General features: G+C 47.7%; 2 protein-coding genes across 2 annotated transcripts in view; both read right to left on the bottom strand.

The window, feature by feature from the left end:
* CLPSL1 (colipase like 1) overlaps positions 1-631 on the bottom strand; it is a gene marked incomplete at its 5' end in the record, with an annotated part of 6,382 nt that extends 5,751 nt beyond the window's left edge. The window contains 1 exon segment of the mRNA XM_040473115.1: positions 503-631. Coding sequence (XP_040329049.1) covers positions 503-631 — 129 coding nt within the window.
* Positions 632-5,708: 5,077 nt separating this feature from the next.
* Positions 5,709-8,007, bottom strand: CLPSL2 (colipase like 2). The gene is made up of 3 exons (XM_040473311.1): positions 7,899-8,007; positions 7,121-7,243; positions 5,709-5,804 (listed from the first exon to the last, which is right to left on the bottom strand). The coding sequence occupies exons 1-3, from the start codon at positions 7,995-7,997 to the stop codon at positions 5,709-5,711; spliced, it is 318 nt and encodes a 105-aa protein (XP_040329245.1). The 5' UTR covers positions 7,998-8,007.
* Between the last annotated feature and the right edge of the window lie 9,946 nt (positions 8,008-17,953).

Genomic DNA, 17,953 nt, shown 5'->3' with positions numbered 1-17,953 from the left:
TTCTTCTTCTTCTTCTTCTTCTTCTTCTTCTTCTTCTTCTTCTTCTTCTTCTTTTTTAACTTTCTGTGTCCCTCCTGCTAGAGCCTCAACTCCAAGGACAAGGCTCTTTCCCTATGTTGCTCACTGCTGTGTTTCTTAGCCTCTAGGACTAAAGTCCTCACCCTTGGTAGGTTCTGGTTGTAATATTGTAATACCGCACCTTTAGGTCTTTGCCTAAATTTTGCTTTGTTCATGAAGTCTTCCCTCAGCACACGGTTTCAAACCGCACCCGCTCCTAACGCCACCACACCTGAAGCCCCTTTCTTATTTCCTTTGTCCTCAGGTGTTTATCACCTGGGATATGTAAATATTTTACCTATTTGCCTCCTAGAGTAGAATATCCACACTACAAGGGCAAGGATTTTCAGGTCTTGTTCACAGCCTTATCTCTTGCACCTACAAAAAGAATTTCCCTGGGTGCTTGGTAAAATGGGGTGACTGAACAAATGTCTGTCTCTCTTACCAGACGTAAGCCCGGGGGTGGGAGTCCTGTGTCATATTCCCCTGTGCGGTGGCAGCACCTCGCACATCCTGGCACAGCTCCCGTGACTAGGACGGGGGTCTCTTTTTCCTCCCGGACGTCCTCCAGCCATCACCCCCTGCTGCCTCCGATGTCCAGCTTTGACCCACATCAGTGTGCACCCACCTCCCCAAACAGTGCGGGTCTCAGCACAGTGGCAGAAGAGGCGACTGTATGCTCTAGGTCCCTTACCAAATAATTGATTCATCCCCTGCCAAATGAGCCGCTGGTGAGAAGGAAGAAAAGAGGGAGGAGGGAGAGGAGGACTAGGAGCAGCAGCTGCGTCATGGCCCAGAGCTGGTGGTGGTGCTCCTAAGGTCCCACCGAAATCCCTGCCTTGGCATATGACTGCCATGTGATGGAGGCCTGGAGGGTACCTAATGAGGTGTGACTGCCCATTCCTAGGGTTGACTGGAGAGGCCGGCTGCCAGCTCCCAGATCAAAGGAACAGAGGAACAAACAGAGGGGGTGAAGTGGACGTTTCCAGAAAGCGCCGCTGCGTCCTGAACCATTTACTATGCTCATTTGGCTGCCAACAGAATAGTCTAGTCTGCACTGGGGCTCTGGCACTTGCAAGATCTGGGTTCCAATTCCAACTCTGCTGACTACTGGCAGCGTGATCCCAGACAGACTTTTTAACTTCTTTGAGCCTCAGCTTCCCCATCTGCAAACTGCGGGCTAGTGCGGTCATCACAGGGGTGACACGATGCTTAAATGGTGACGGCTTGAGAACTGTCATAGGCCAACCATCAAAAACAGTCTTCCTTTTTATTGTGTCACACTTGGGCTTCTCTGCTTCGGCCCAGAAGTTACACCTGTCACTTCACTGGCCAGAAGTATTCACACAGCCCAAGCTACCTGCAGGAAGGCAGTCCTTCCGGTGCCAGAGATGAAGAAACTGAAATGGGACTTGAATTCAGGGCATCTGAGGCATCAGAGTCTCTGCCTTGTATTGGAGAGAAGGAGGAAACTATAGGGGTAGAGACCTCACCTTAGAAATAAGGCTTCTGAGGGGCACCTGGGTGGCTCAGTTAAGTGTCTGACTTTGGCTCAGGTCATGATCTCATGGTTCATGAGTTCGAGCCCTTCATCGGGCTCTGTGCTGACAGTGTGGAGCCTGCTTGGGATTCTGTGTCCCGCTCTCTCTCTGCCCCTCCCCTGCTCATGCTCTCTCTCTCTCTCTCTCTCTCTCTCTCTCTCTCTCAATATAAATAAACATTAAAATTTTTTACAAAGAAATAAGCCTTCTGAGAGAGGGGCTCAGAGCAGAGAAAAGACTGATCAAATGGGAGGGAAAAGATTTGGTTAAATGAAGGTGGACTGGAGCTTTTGCCTTCTCAGCATTAAGGTTATTTCTCTAGGGGTGCCTGGGTGGCTCGAGGGTTGAGAGTCCGACTTCGGCTCATGTCATGGTCTCACGGCTCGTGAGTTCGAGCCCCTCATCGGGCTCTGTGCTGACAGCTCAGAGCCTGGAGCCTGCTTCGGATTCTGTGTCTCCCTCTCTCTGCCCCTCCCCTGCTTGTGCTCTGTCTCTGTCTCTCTCTCAAAAATAAACATTTAAAAAAAATTTAAGATTATTCCTCTAAAACCTCCAAACGAGGAACATTTATTTTATTTTATTTTTTATTTGGGTGGAGAGGGGCAGAGCGAAAGGGAGAGGGAGAATCCCAAGCAGGCTCCACGACGAGAGACTCAGTCCTACAACCCTGAGATCACGACCTGAGCCAAAATCAAGAGTCAGATGCTTAACCAACTGAGCCACACAGGTGCCCCAGAACATATTCATTCTTGAACGTCTAAATGCAGAAAGCCAATGCCTCTGAATCTGCATATTAACTCCCATAAAGGAACAAAGAAACAAGTGTAAGTATTTATTACCACAGCAAGAAAGAGAGGTTCTGAAAAGCTTCTCATCTTCAAGAGACAGGGAATCAGTCAGGACTTACTTGGTTGCAAGTGATAGAAACCCAACCTAAAGTGGTTAAGGAAAAAAAAAAGTGAGTTTATTGGATTTTGTGCTGTAAAATCCCAGGGGTAGAGCTACCTGTTTGAAGGCACAGCTTGTCGCAGGAGCTAAAATGAAGCCACTGCCACCTGGCTCAGCTCTCTGTGTTGGCTTCATTCTGAGTCCACATGGTAATAAGATGGCTGCCGATAACCACAGAGTACTGTCTCCCACGTTCAAGTTCAGTGGAAGAGAAAGCATTTCGTCTCAGTAACTCTTGGAGAAATTCTAGCCTTCATTCTGATTGGATCAAACTGGGTCATGAGTCCATCTTCAAACCCATCCATAAAGGCAAGAACCAGCCTCATGGCCACCTGCTGAACCAATCTGTGTCGGATTTAGTGTTCTGTTGTGAATGGAGCCCATGCAACCTCATGGACTGGGAACGGGAGGGGTTGTTTCCTGAAAGGAAATCCAGGGTCACGGAAAGAAAGGATGCAATGAGTTTTTGGCAGGCAAGATCAGTAAGTGTTCTTAAACATGGCAAATGGGAATGTATAGGGGCTCACCCAGTATGCCTAATTTAAAGCAACATGAAATGTCACTGGCACAATTTCGATTTGATGTATTCAGCCTTTATTGGTTTTAATTTTTTCAAAAGTAGAAATATTCACACAATCTTTCATAAGTCACTACCAATTTCAGCCTGCTTTCTAAAGCAACAGTGTTTTGAGTGAATCCCACCTATTTAAGGAGGGTTTGGTGTTCTAGAATCAGCTTTGCCTCCACTCGGAAGGTTTCCTTCTCTGCCTGTCGATGCTCAGTCAGGAAGACAGAAACCAATCTAGGTATTTGAAACAGGGACAATTGAAGACAGGGAAATGGTGGGACGCCTGGGTGGCTCAGTTGGTTGAGTGTCTGACTTCAGCTCAGCTTATGATCTCACGGTCCCTGAGTTTGAGCCCTGCATCAGGCTCTCTGCTGTCAGCGCAGAGCCCACTGCAGATCCTCTGTCCCCCTCTGCCCTGTTTGCGCTCTTTCAAAAATAAATAAATAAATAAACATTCACAAACAACCAAACAAAAAGATAGGGAGCCAGTCACATAGGGGATGGAGGAGCTGAGAAACCCAGCAGGATGTCAAGGCCACCAGGAGAGTAACAGCAACAGGAAGACACCGATGCCCCATGGCAGGAGAAACACAGTGACTGAAGTCCCTGGGGACTGCTGGAGGTGGGGGAGGGGTGGCTGTCCCAAAGGACACGGGAGGACTGCTGCCAGGAGGACCCCACCTGCGGCAGGTGTGGGGCTGGGGGAGGCAGGAAGAGGGGCAATGGCTCCTTCTCCTGCCCTCTCATCTTCAGCCCGTCCTAGATGCCAGAGGACAAGGGAGGCTGGGAGATGTAGTCCCCAGGGATAAAGAGCGAGCAGTAGGAAGGCGCACAGGCAAATAACTGGCACACCTGCCCTCCACACCCACCAGGCCGGGAGGAGTCAGTATGCTTCTAACTCTTCCCCATTCTGCACCCCTCCCACTCCTCGAGTCTGGCTTCAGGGGGCTCTATTATAGGGGGTCTTAAAGGGAGGAGTCACACCTGCCACAAAGCTTATCATCAAGCTTAGGGATAGCGTGTTGTCCATGTTTGCAGTAAGCAGACTCTGGGAGGAACTGCATCATTTTCCTGGTTTTTTTTTTTTTTTTTATCATCAATATTCATGAAAATTTTGCCATGTTCACCTCCTGAAGAAAAGAAAGCCATGACTTGGTCCCAGATATATAGATAGGTCCTCTCCGGAGAACTGTGGACAATTGTACCGCATTTCCCCAGTGACTCAACTGGGCTTTACCGCAAAGCTTGCTGGGAAGTTGAAGGTCATGAGCTCCCCTTCCTATGGTTAAGCCAGAGAGTACGCAGCCCAGTCAAGGTGCAGCTCACGCAAGAGCTGCCTAACAGCAGATTGGTTCAAGGATGAGCTGCACGCTAAGCCAATCCAGTCAGAATCAGTCTTAGGATGTTGGCTGAGAAGGGGGAGACAGAGACGTTTCCTTTCTCTGGAAGGGGTGGTGTGGATTTGTGGTTAAGAGCCTGCCCTTAGGAGCAAGACAGCCTGGGTTCAAATCCCAGCTCCACCCCTTACTCTGAACTCCTGAGAAGGGTATTCAACACACCCTATTTGTAAAGTAGATTTTTATATATATAAATATATATATTTAGTCATCTCTATACCCAACGTGGGACTCGAACTCATGACCCTGAGAGGAAGAGTCGTATGTTCTTCCAACTGAGCCAGCCAGGCACACCCCTATTTGTAAAATAAAGATAATTAGGGTACCTACCCTAAACTTGTTGTAACAATAAAATAAGCTAATATAGATAAGAAAGCACTTTGTACAGTGTGTGGAACATCAGTGCCCAAGAAGTCTTAGCTGTCACTGTTGGGTGACACCGGGAACGTATGTGGCTACTGAGAAGGAATCCGTCCTGAGGGCCATGGAGCTGCTGGATTCAGCCGGACCTGAGGCACGCCAGCCGCGAGATTTCCAGTGAATTTCCTGATCATCCAGACCAGTTTGGGTTGTTTTAGATACTTGCAGCAGGAAGAGTCCTAACTGATCCCCCCATGATGTGACCTTGGGCAAGTCGTGTAGTTCTCGGAGCCTCAATTTCTTTATCCATACGATGGAACTGATAATATCTGAGAATGGAGAGAGACCTCTGTGTACCAGGTCCCTTTCTCACCACCAGGCACGAAGATTTTTGTGCCTTCACATACATTCTCATCAACACTCTCTCAATGACCTCCACCCTTGGAAAGCATTTCAATACTCCCTTCCAGTCCTTCCTATCACACACCCACCCATGGGCACCCCAACACATACTCTCCTGTTGTATTCTTCAACCCCACTCTTCCCATCCAGCCCTCCATCCCAAGACTCGGCCCTTCCGGGACCCAGCCTCTTGGCTCACCTACCCCTACCCTGTTCCCTTCCTGCAGTTCCACTGTCCAGATAGGGCCAAACCTTCCTGCCCCAGACTGGAACAATCCCTACCAGATTCCCCCTCCCAGGAAGTGCAACAGAGGCCAGAGTCAGGAAGTGACTTTAATGTCTCAGGAGCTGGACTTTGAGCAAGATGGGGACTCTCCAGGCCCGTGGCCCCCAGGGAGGCAGGGAGGGGTGGCCGTGACCAGCCTGCATCTTTTTCTAAATCAAATGGCACCGGCGGGAACAGGTCGGGTCCTTGGAGATGCACTTCAAGCCCCACTGGCAGGGGCATATGATGTTGATGCTTCCCTTGGTCTGCGGGAGATGGGAACAAGGGTTGGGGGTCACTAAGGTAAAGGGGAGAAGGGAGTTTAAACAGCTTGGGGAGCAGGAGCAAGTGAAGGGGTGAGCAGCCCCCTGCAGCGTTGGGACCATAGACAAGTTAATGAGCTTCTTGGTTTCAGTTTCCTCATCTGTCCAAGGGGGATAATAATAGTAACCCACCTCACAGGGTGATGTGAGAACTAAATAAAACAGAGCAAGGGCCCATAAAGAAAAGACCCTCTGGCCACCTCAGCTGTTGAGTCAGGGGCCTGACAGGTTCCTTACAGCACCGGCAGCTCCCCAGACAGGGACCTGGAGGCCAGCCCATTCTTCCTAGAGAGCTCTGGGCCCAGGGCCCAACAAGAAGAGAGGAGCAGTAACATGACGTCCTGCACATTTTGCATGTCCACCAGCTCATAACCCAGCTCCAGTGAACACTGTGGTTGCCGGGATGACCTGGTGAGGTTGTTACTTTAGCCCCATTTTACGGATGAGGAAACTAAGGCTGAGAGAGCAGAAGTGACCTGGCCGAAGTGGCAAAGACAGGGCTTGAAAAACTCAGGATTTAAACTCAGGCCCGGGGCGCCTGGGTGGCGCAGTCGGTTAAGCGTCCGACTTCAGCTCAGGTCACGATCTCGCGGTCCGTGAGTTCGAGCCCCGCGTCGGGCTCTGGGCTGATGGCTCAGAGCCTGGAGCCTGTTTCCGATTCTGTGTCTCCCTCTCTCTCTGCCCCTCCCCCGTTCATGCTCTGTCTCTCTCTGTCTCAAAAATAAATAAACGTTAAAAAAAAAAAATTAAACTCAGGCCCAACTCCAAAGCTACGGTCCTGCCGCTGCAGTGCTTTGCCCCTCTCCAGAAATGAGGTCATTGTGGCAAGGAGGTGGCGATCAGTAGGGAAAAGGTCTTCTCCCATCTACTTGGCCGCAGTGATGTTAGGGTAGGGAATACTCATTCAACAAACATTCGTTGAACACCTACTATGGGCAGATACTAAGCCCAGGGTGGGTAAGGGCTCGACCAGCCCTTGAAGAGCTCCAGCCAGTGGTGGAGGCAGACACAAAACACGGCAAACCAGGGAGAGCCACGCTGTGCCGAGGGTATGAGCTCATGGGAGCTCCAAGCAGAGAAGGCTTCTCAGAGGAGGTGGCTGGAGGTGTACCGCAGGACCAGTAGGAGCTTGCCGGGTGGAGGAAGGGGAAAAGGCACTCCAAGCAGAGCGTGAAGAAGCAGCGGCGGCAGCCACCTGGGTTTTGTTAACCTTCCCCACCCTTCCGGCCAGAGGGGGCCGCCCCAGCCCAGAGGCTCACCTGGGGCAAGCACAGCCTGGCTACTCTAGCCTTGGGGGCACAGAGAGCACCCCTGTTGTTCAGGTCCATCAGGCAGCAGTCACTGACACACTCAGAGTGGTGGGAGCACTCAGCCCCATTCATCTGTGAGGACAACTCTTGTGTCACCAGCCCTCTCACTGTGTGGGAAAGTGAGGGGGGATTCCTGGTGCCTTGCCAAGGCCCCCGGGGGCCAGGAAGGGAAGCCAGGAGATGATCACCGCCAGGTGCCACCCCCTCTACACCCACTCCAGCAGCACTCAGAGGAGCAGGAGAGGAAGGGGGACTGGTACCTCTCTCTCTGCCTCTCCTTTCCTGGGCCTCCCTCCCCCAGTGCTGGGGGAGCATATACTCCCAGATCACGCTTTGGCAGGGGCGGGGGTGGGAAGAAAAGGAGGGAGTGAAAGATGGGGAAGGGAAGGAACAGTCATTGTGCTTAGGAGAGGGGAAGGAGGAATAGGGCAGGTTGCTGAGGCGTGGCTGGCTGGACGAGTGGGCTCAGGGGAGAGAGGGCAGGATGCTGGTCAGAAGACCACTTTCTTTGACCTCGGGGGCCACAGGGAGGTGAAGTAGGGCTTTGACACCCTTCCGCGGACACATCAAGCTTCCAGCCCTGGGAACAAGTCCCCATTTTGGGGTGGTATCCACCCCCACCCCCCACTTCTGTCTCCAAACCCAACTGATACCTCCTGGCTGGTCTATGATGCCACCGCCACCACCCTCTACTGTAGTGGAAGGTTCCAGACGTTCTTTGACTCACCTTCATGAACTTCTTCTTGTGAAAGGGCCAGAACTTGCCCTGGTAAGGGAGCAGGACCCCCATGAGGAGCAAGAAGGCTGTGGCCATGGGCCTGAGCATGGAGCTTGGAGGCTCAGGTCGGACTCCTGAGGGGCCACGGGGTGGGGGCGGGATGAGGGGGAATACCCTGTGCCTAGCATGTGACCTGGCGCCCCAGGGCCCCGCCCTAGCCTGGGGGTGGAGGGTGGTGAAGTTAATGGTCACACGCTGCTCAGGAGCTGAGGCAGAAGGGCCTGAAGCCCTTTCTAGCACCGCAGAGGAGTCTCCCAGGCCCTAGGGAGCACTGCAAGGTATTCAGTGACACCCGGATTCAAGCCTTGGACAGGCTGGATTGTAGATATTAGGGGCTCTAGGGGCCTCCATATGCATTACTTCCAAACTGAAAAAAAAAAAAAAAAGAAAAAAAACCTGTGAAATAAAATTTTTGGAAAAATTATACAAAGTTGATATACTGAAACGAAAATAGCTTTCTTCTTCTTCTTCTTCTTCTTCTTCTTCTTCTTCTTCTTCTTCTTCTTTGAAAATAGGTTCCTTCTTAATAGTCTCACTCTCTCTTTCTCTCTCTGTCCTTGGTGCCCCAAATTGTCCCCCACCCCTTATCTTTTGAAGAAGCCAGTACTCCCCGCCCCCTTCTGCTTCTCACACCCTCTCCAGGTCCAGTGTTCTCATCTGTAAGAATCAGGAGGTAAGACAAGATGGTCCCCAAGACCTAGGACTTGTGCAGTCCTAATGAGTTGATTGTCTCAGAATTTGTCTGTGAATTGTATGAAAGTCAGGGCATGGGGGACAAAATGGAAGGGAGGAGAGAGGAAGACCCAGAAAGAAGAGGGGGGCTAAGGGAGAGCTGCATGTAGCAATCAGTGGAGTTTCCAGGGAGGTGAGCCTTCCTCGGGATGGCCCTCTCCATGAAACTCCCACTTGACCCCACCCTTGCCTGCTTCTCTTTTTAAACATTTGCTCTAAGAAATTTATTTATTGGGGGAGGGGTGGGGTAAGGGGCAGAGAGAGAGGGAGGGGCAGGGAGAGACTCCCAAGCAAGCTCTGAGATGCCTGCATGGAGCCCCACCTGGGGCTTGAACCCACAAACTGCAACAAACTGAGAGGTCATGACCTGAGCTGAAATCAAGAGTTTGTTGTTTAACTGAGCCACCCAGGTGCCCCTAAAAATTTGCTCTTAAGAAGCGATATGAGGGGCACCTGGGTGACTCAGTCAGTTAAGTGTCTGACTTCGTTTCAGGTCACGATCTCACTCTTCCTGAGTTGGAGCCCCACGTTAGGCTCTGTGCTGACAACTCAGAGCCTGGAACCTGTTTCAGATTGTGTCTCCCTCTCTGTGTCTGCCTCAAGCCACTTGTGTGCGCTCTCTCTCTCTCTCTCTCTCTCTCAAAAATAAACATTAAAAAAAAAAAAAAGAAGAGCTATGAGGGGCGCCTGGGTGGCTCAGTCAGACATCAGACTTCAGCTCAGGTCATGATCTCAAGGTTCACGAGTTCAAGCCCCAAGTTGGGGCCTGTGCTGACAGCCCAGAGACTAGAGCCTGCTTTGGATTCTGTGTCTTCCCCCTCTCTGCCCCTCCCCCACTCATACTCTGTCTCTCTCTGTCTCTCAAAAATAAACAAACGTTAAAAATTTTAAAAAAAAGGGCCGGTGGTATGAGAAGCCCTGCCTTGGTAGGGGTTGCTAAAGATGTAATTATGCCTCCTCCCAAACTCATATGTTGAAGCCCTGACCCCCAGTGGGATAATATATGTAGAGATGGGGACTTTGGGAGGTGGTTAGGTTTAGATGAGGTCATGAGGGGTCCCTCCTGAGGAGATTAGTGCCCTCATGAGAAGAGACACCAGAGCAGTACTTGGCTGGCTCACTTGGTAGAGCATGCTACTCTTGATCTCAGGGTCATGAGTTCAAGACCCACGTTTGGCACAGAGATCACTTTAAACAGAGAAGGAGAAGGAGAAGAAGGAGAAAAGACACCAGAGAGCTTGCTGTCTCTTTGTCTCTGTCATATGAGGACACAGCAAAAAATGCAGCCATCTCCAAGCCAAGAAAAGAGCCCTCACCAGAACCCAACTATGCTGACACTGTGATCTGGGGCATCTGGTTTTCAGAACTGTGAGAAATACATCTCTGTCATTTAAGCTACCCAGTCTAGGATATTTTGTTACGGCAGCTGAGCTGACTAATATAGGGGCCTTAACTCTTTTCTCTAAGAATAACAGCTTCCATGGCACTCAAAGTTTTGGATCCACTGTCTCAATTAGCCCTATATTTGTCAGGTCAATTAACACTAGCTGTCACAACAGAGAACTCCTGAAATTTTGGTGGCTTGGCACAATAATGTTTTATTTACCACTCGTGTGAAGTCTGATATGGGACAGAAGACCTTTCTTCCATCTTGTAACTACACTATCTGGAAGATTGGCTTCTGGGGTCATTCTGGAAGGTGGAAGAGAAAGATGGAGGAAGTATATGGACACTTAAATGCCTCAGCCAAGAGTGACATATGCCTCTTCCACTCAGTGACCATTGACCAGAACTAGTCACATGACCTCAACCTTCTTCAAGGGGGGGGGGGAATTCAAGGGAATCCTGGAATATTTAGTGTATTCAGTCATTTCTGCTACCTCTTATCCCCATTTTACAGATGAGGAACCCAAAGATTCCCAAATCTGTGCCCAAATAACACAATTAAGTCACGGAGCCAGATATAAACCCAGGGCATTCTAGCTATTAAGCCCAAGCTCTTACAATTGTCCTGTACTGCCTTGGGTGGCCAGAAGTCTTTGTTCCCATAAAGGGATTCCTGTCATCAAGGTGTCCTCTCTCTCCAGCAGTCATGGTCTCTCACTGTCTTCAGACTCTTGTTCTTCTGCTTTGGTCAGCTAGTTACCATGAAGCTCGCCACATCTCCCAGCTCCACTGTGAACTAGAGGGGATCCCCAGGCACTAATAATTCTTTGCACAGAGTTACCTCCTTCCCTGTGGTATCTGGTTGTGCCCTTGTGAATGCTAGATAATTGGAAAAATATTGTTAACTGCCCAGGAAAGGGCAGTTTTGGAGGCAAGAGGCCAGAAGCTGTGTATCAGGATTGGCAATTTGGGGTTCTTGATCTGGGGTCCAAGAGCCCCTGGGAAGTTTATTGAAGGCCCTGAGAGGATGGTGGAGCCCCTGGAATTCTATGTGCATGGCTTAAAAAAATTTTTTAAGACATAGGGCCACAGTTTTCCTCAGAAATGATTTGAGACTGGTTCAGAAACTTTTTTTTTTTTTAAGTTTATTTTGAGAGAAAGAGTACATGTGCATGTGCGTGAGCAATGGAAGGGCAGAGAGAGAGAATCCCAAGCAGGCTCTGCACTAACAGAGCAGAACCTGACACAAGGCTTGATCTCATGACCCTGGGATCATGACCTGAGCCCAAATCAAGAGTCGGACACTTAACTGACTGAGCCACCCAGGCGTCCCAGAACTTTCATTTTAAAGTGAGGAAACTGAGGACCAGAGAAGGAAGGGACTTCCACAAGTGACTCAGTAGAGCCAGGCCTAAACCCTGGGCTCTAGACTCCAAGCCCTGCACTCTTTCTTCTATACCAATGACTTGTCTCCCAAATCCAGCTGGCGCTAGTCAAAGACACAAGTCCAGGACACCCGTGCAGTATGAAGAGGGGTGGGAGCCAGATCACCAGGGTGTTCAGAGCTGGGGTGTGGGAGTGGTTGCTGAGCCACCTGATCTTCGAGTGCGGCCACGGCCCTGCCCATTGGCCAGGGCCCAAACATGGCCACCCCAGTCTTGTATGATGAGAATGGAAGTCTGTCCAGAGCAGGGGGACACCTTGCTGGTGGACCTCCATAATCTCCCCCTGTCCCCTTTCCCTGTCCCTTCATTTCCCTCCTCTGACATCCTCCAGTATCTTTCTTCTTTCCTGCATCTTTCTGGTGGTTTCCATGACAATGTTCTCACTGGTCTACAGCAAAATGATGAAAATAAGAGTAACATAGGGCTTTTGTTAAAAATAAATATATTTAATTTAAAGAATGAGTCTGTGTTCTGAAATCATGTCCTTCCTCCTTTTTTTGGTGTTTTTATGATACAAGGTGGAAGAGAAAGATGGAGGAAGCATACGGACACTTAAATGCCTCAGCCAAGAGTGACATATGCCTCTTCAGTTTTCCATGTCGTAGTAGTTAAATACATGTTGTGAATATATACACGCAAATTCTGTTGGTCCCCAATGTTTTTTGGAAGTTTTATCAGTCTATGAGATCCAAAATAAAATTCTGGAGAAAACTGATGTAGTGGAAATTGTCTCTTACTCAATTCATCCCTGAGGGGGCTCTCAGGGTGATCTGGGGAGAACGATGAACAAGTAGGTGCCTGAAAGAGTTTGAGACCTGAAGACAGCACAGCCAAAGCTTCCTAGAGAAGACAGGCAGTGGAGAATATTTGGAGGTGAAGGGGTGGAGACACCACGGTCATACATAGAACACCCAGGACAGCCCTGGATGCCAGCAGAAGGGGGTAGTGCTCTTTTTCAAAGCCTTGAAGGGAGACTAGGACTCAGGCAAGCAGAAAATAAAGGCTTTCCAAGCGGGGGTCCAGAGTGAGCAAAGATTTGGAGGTAAGAATGAGCAGAGCACAGTGAGGACAAGCTGTCTGCTTGTGGAAAAAACAGAATGCAGTCAGGACAGTCAGTGCTTTGGGAAACTTGGAGGCCATGAAGGTAACCCCAGTTGAGGTGGCTCCTAAATGGAAAACTGTGCTGGTGGTGGCAACGGGGAGATGGGAGATTGCTGGTTCCTGGGGAATGGGGATGGATGTTGGCAGGCAGAAACACAGATATGGAGAATACCCCAAGTTGTGACACATGAGGATTGCTCTAGATTCAGGAAAGGTTCCCCCCGGGACTAGGAATGAGTCATAGACGTGATCGTTTAACCAGGGGAATGCCAAAGGAAGGATACTCAGAAATATGTGCCCATGGCCTCCCATCCCTCCAAAACCTTAAGCTACAATCCACAGATCATGAATTTCAATCACTTTTTTTTTCAACTAAAAGAGATACACTTTATATTGTTATTCAGACAACCAGTAGATATTCTTAGCATCCATTCCAATTGGCTGATGTCTGTGTCATGCTGGTGGTTGAATATTTGGATTATCACCATTGCAAATGTGTGTGTGTGTGTGTGTGTGTGTGTGTGTGTGTGTATACACATGTATAATGTGTGTATATGTGTATGGAACTGAAGTTTCACAAATAATACTTACATTTACTATATATGATCTGTTCTAAGATTATTTATTATATTCCATCTTTTAAAAATGTTGATTAGAATCCACCAAATTGAATCTGCAAAACAATTAACATGATGCATCACATCAATAAAGGACAAGAACCATATGATCCTCTCAATAGATGTAGAGAAAGCATTTCACAAAATACAGCATCCTTTCTTGATAAAAACCCTCAAGAAACTAGGGATAGAAGAATCGTGCCTCAACATCATAAAAGCCATATATGAACAACCCAACGCTAATATCATCCTCAGTGGGGAAAAACTGAGAGCTTTCCCTCTAAGGTCAGGAACAAGACAGGGATGTCCACTGTCACCACTGTTATTCGACATAGTATTGGAAGTCTTAGCCTCAGCAATCAGACAATGCAAAGAAATAAAAGGCATCCAAATCGGCCAGGAGGAAGTCAAACTTTCACTCTTCGCAGATGACATGATACTCTATATGAAAAACCCAAAAGATTCCACCAAAAACAGCTAGAACTGATTTCATGAATTCAGCAAAGTTGCAGGATATAAAATCAATGCACAGAAATTGGTTGCATTCCTATTCACCAACAGTGAAGCAACAGAAAGAGAAATCAAGGAATCGATCCCATTTACAATTGCACCAAAACCCATAAAATACCTAGGAATAAATCTAACAAAAGAGGTGAAAAATCGATATGCTGAAAACTATAGAAAGCTGATGAAAGAAATTGAAGAAGATACAAAAAAATGGAAAAAGATTCCATGCTCCTGGATAGGAAGAACAAATATTGTTAAAATGTCGATACTACCCAAAGCAATCTATAGATTCAATGCAAGCCCTATCAAAATAACACCAGCATTCTTCACAGAGCTAGAGCAAATAATCCCAAAATTTGTATGGAACCAGAAAAGACCCCGAATAGCCAAAGCAATTCTTGAAAAGGAAAACCAAAGCAGGAGGCATCACAATCCCAGACTTCAAACTATACCACAAAGCTGTAATCATCAAGACAGTATGGTACTGGCACAAGAACAGACACTCAGATCAATGGAACAGAATCGAGAACCCAGAAATGGACCCACAAACGTATGGCAACTAATCTTTGACAAAGCAGGAAAGAATATCCAATGGAAGAAAGACAGTCTCTTCAGCAAGTGGTGCCAGGAAAACTGGACAGCGACATGCAGAAGAATGAACCTGGACCACTTTCTTGTACCATACACAAAAATAAACTCAAAATGGATGAAATACCTAAATGTAAGACAGGAAGCCATCAAAATCCTCCAGGAGAAATCAGGCAAAAACCTCTGTGATCTTGGCCGCAGCAACTTCTTACTCAACATGTCTCCAGAGGCAAGGGAAACAAAAGCAAAAATGAACTACTGGGACCTCATCAAAATCAAAAGCTTCTGCACAGTGAAGGAAACAATCAGCAAAACTAAAAGGCAACCGACAGAATGGGAGAAGATATTTGCAAACGACATATCAGATAAAGAGTTAGTATCCAAATCCAAAATCTACAAAGAACTTATCAAACTCAACACCCAAAAAACAAATAATCCAGTGAAGAAATGGGCAAAAGACATGAATAGACACTTCTCCAAAGAAGACATCCAGATGGCCAACCGACACATGAAAAAATGCCCAGCATCACTCATCGTCAGGGAAATAGAAATCAAGACCACAATGAGATACCACCTTACACCTGTCAGAATGGCCAACATTAACAACTCAGGCAACAACAGATGTCGGCGAGGATGCGGAGAAAGAGGATCTCTTTTGCATTGTTGGTGGGAATGCAAGCTGGTGCAGCCACTCTGGAAAACAGTATGGAGGGTCCTCAAAAAATTAAAAATAGAACTACCCTATGACCCAGCAGTTGCACCACTAGGCATTTATCCAAGGGATACAGGTGTGCTGTTTCCAAGGGACACATGCGCCCCCATGTTTAAAGCAGCACTATCAACAATGGCCAAAGTATGGAAAGAGCCCAAATGTCCATTGATGGATGAATGGATAAAGAAGATATGGTATATATATATATATACATATATATATATATATATGTATATATATATATATATATATATATATATATACACACACACAATGGAACATTCCTCGGCAATCAAAAAGAATGAAATCTTGCCACTTGCAACTACGTGGATGGAACTGGAGGGTATTATGCTAAGAGAAATTAGTCAGTCAGAGAAAGACACAAATCATATGACTTCACTCATATGAGGACTTTAAGAGACAAAACAGATGAACATAAGGGAAGGGAAACAAAAATAATATGAAAACAGGGAGGGGAACAAAACAGAAGAGACTCATAAATATGGAGAACAAACTGAGGGTTACTGGAGGGGTTACCAGTGGGAGGGGGGATGGGCTAAATGGGTAAGGGGCATTAAGGAATCTACTCCTGACATCATTGTTGCACTATATGCTAACTAATTTGGATGTAAAATTTAAAAAAAATAAAAGAAAAAAAAAAAAGAATCCACCAAATTGATTTCACCACCCACTTGTGGTCTGCGTCAATTACTCTACCCCTCTGTTGAGTCCAGCTGGTCTGACTGCCCAAGTCATTGTGGACATCTCAGCAATCTCCATTTGCCCATTGATTCATTCACTCAACAAACATTTAGTGACACCTGCTCTATGGTAGGCACTTCCTCATCAGGCTTCAGTTGCAGATAACAGACACAATCGTACCTACTCTAAACAGGAAGGGATGTAATACAGATAACTGAGGGCTTACAAAATCATTGAAATTCAGGACTGGAGGAGTGAGATCCAGACTGAGCCTCCAGGAATGCAACCCAACAAACACTGCAGACCTGATCTGCCAGGGAAGCTACTAACTCAGCCACCATCAGGAAGGTTAAGAGTCAGGAGGCCATCACTACAACTGTTGGCGCAAGGAACACACACCTTAGCTGTGACCTCAGGATCAGGAAGCTGCCATCAAGATCATTGCCTGTGTCTGCTACATCTGTCCTAGCCAAAAGAGAGAATGTCTCCCACACAAATACCTCTGCCCCATTTAACCCCATTCACGTTAGTTCTCAGGCAGCGCGTGTGATCAGTGATACCAAAATCACATCTGGGGTCCTGGGTGTGATAGCCTAATGTTTCACTTTCCAGCCTGGCTATATAGGAAGACACACCAGGACAAGGTGGAACGAAGCTACACAAGCCAGTCGACAGCAGCCCCGCTCCGACAAAATGTCTGGAAGCAACCCCGGTTACCTGGATGGTGTGAAGGTAGGTTTCTACTTCCTGTCTGAAAACTTTTCAATTTTTACAGCTGCACGTCACTTTGACTGACAACCTATGCTTTTTCTTTCTCTGCTTTTTTTTTCATATATATTTAATGTGTTAGGTTTTTTAAAATCATAAATTCAGGGGCGCCCGGGGGGCTCAGTCGGTTAAGCGTCCGACTTCGGCTCAGGTCATGATCTCGCGGTTCGTGAGTTCAAGCCCCGCGTCGGGCTCTGTGCTGATGGCTCAGAGCCTGGAGCCTGTTTCGGATTCTGTGTCTCCCTCTCTCTCTGACCCTCCCCTCGTTCATGCTCTGTCTCTCTCTGTCTCAAAAATAAATAAAGGTTAAAAAAAAATTTTTTTAAATCATAAATTCAATGGCCAGGGTTTTTCCTCTCCTCTGGGAATTTGGGTGGGGGGGCGGGAAGTGTCATGCCCCACAACCTTCCCCTTTACCAACTGCACTGTTTTTATGCACCCATCCTGGCCTACTCTCTGGCAGGTGAGTGGAAGCTCCTTTTTTACTTTCTTCTAGCAACAATCAAGAGAGAATGTTCCTTCCCTCTGCTCTCTGCCATCATCAACCTTGCTCACCGTAACTTGAACTTGCCCATCCCCTCTAGCCTTCCATGGTAATCATAAAACAATCCCTAAAAACAGTTGCTTCACAGATAAAAGATGGCATCTGCCACTTGCGGAAACCGAGGCAAGGGATGGTCCTGGGAAAGATGGGCAGGTAGATGAGCTCGCCTCACCTTTCTGTGTCCTCTGATGGACCAAACTCACTCTCCCCACTGGTACCCAGCTCTGTGCTCACCTGCCAGCACCTATTTAAGAGGATACAGTAAGAGCACTCAGAGCTCAATAAATGTTTGTCTCATAAATAAACTGTAAAACAAATCACTGGTAGTGTCATCTCTTTGCCAAGACAGGGATGTAGGGTATACATATAGGTTTAGCCATGGTAAAATAAACAACAGAATAAATGGCTTAATGTCAGATAGGGGTTCATTTCTCTTGCATGTAATGTTCCCGGTGTGCATAGTCCAGGACTGATATGGCATCTCCATAGTCCCTGAGTCCTCCCTTTAAGGACTCTTCCATTCCGACGACCAGGTGTCGTCACATGGCCACACCTAGCTGCAAGGGAAGCTGGGAAATGCAGTGTCTGTTCTAGGCAGCCATGTGGTCTGATAACAATGAGGAATGGCTGCAGTCTAGCAGTCTATGTTGTATGTGTATGTGCCAGAGGTATGCCTACTAATTCCATAAGGTGCATTCCCGCTCAGGCCCAAGAGTCCTGCCTCTAATCTCCTTAATCATGCAATCTCCATTCCACACCCTCTCTGCTTCCTGGACTCACATTTGACTCCAGCATCCCCTGGAATATAAGTACACAGGGTGATAGGAGAATGCAGAGGTCCTACAGTGAGGATTCATTTCCCTTTGCCATTCTTTGTCAGCTCAGACTGACAGTGCTGGGCC

The sequence above is a fragment of the Herpailurus yagouaroundi genome, unplaced genomic scaffold (genome assembly GCF_014898765.1).
Source record: "Herpailurus yagouaroundi ecotype Mexico unplaced genomic scaffold, PumYag 139, whole genome shotgun sequence".
Taxonomy (NCBI): domain Eukaryota; kingdom Metazoa; phylum Chordata; class Mammalia; order Carnivora; family Felidae; genus Herpailurus; species Herpailurus yagouaroundi.
The sequence above is the reverse complement of the archived record's forward strand: the minus strand, read 5'-3'. Positions and strand labels throughout refer to the sequence as shown.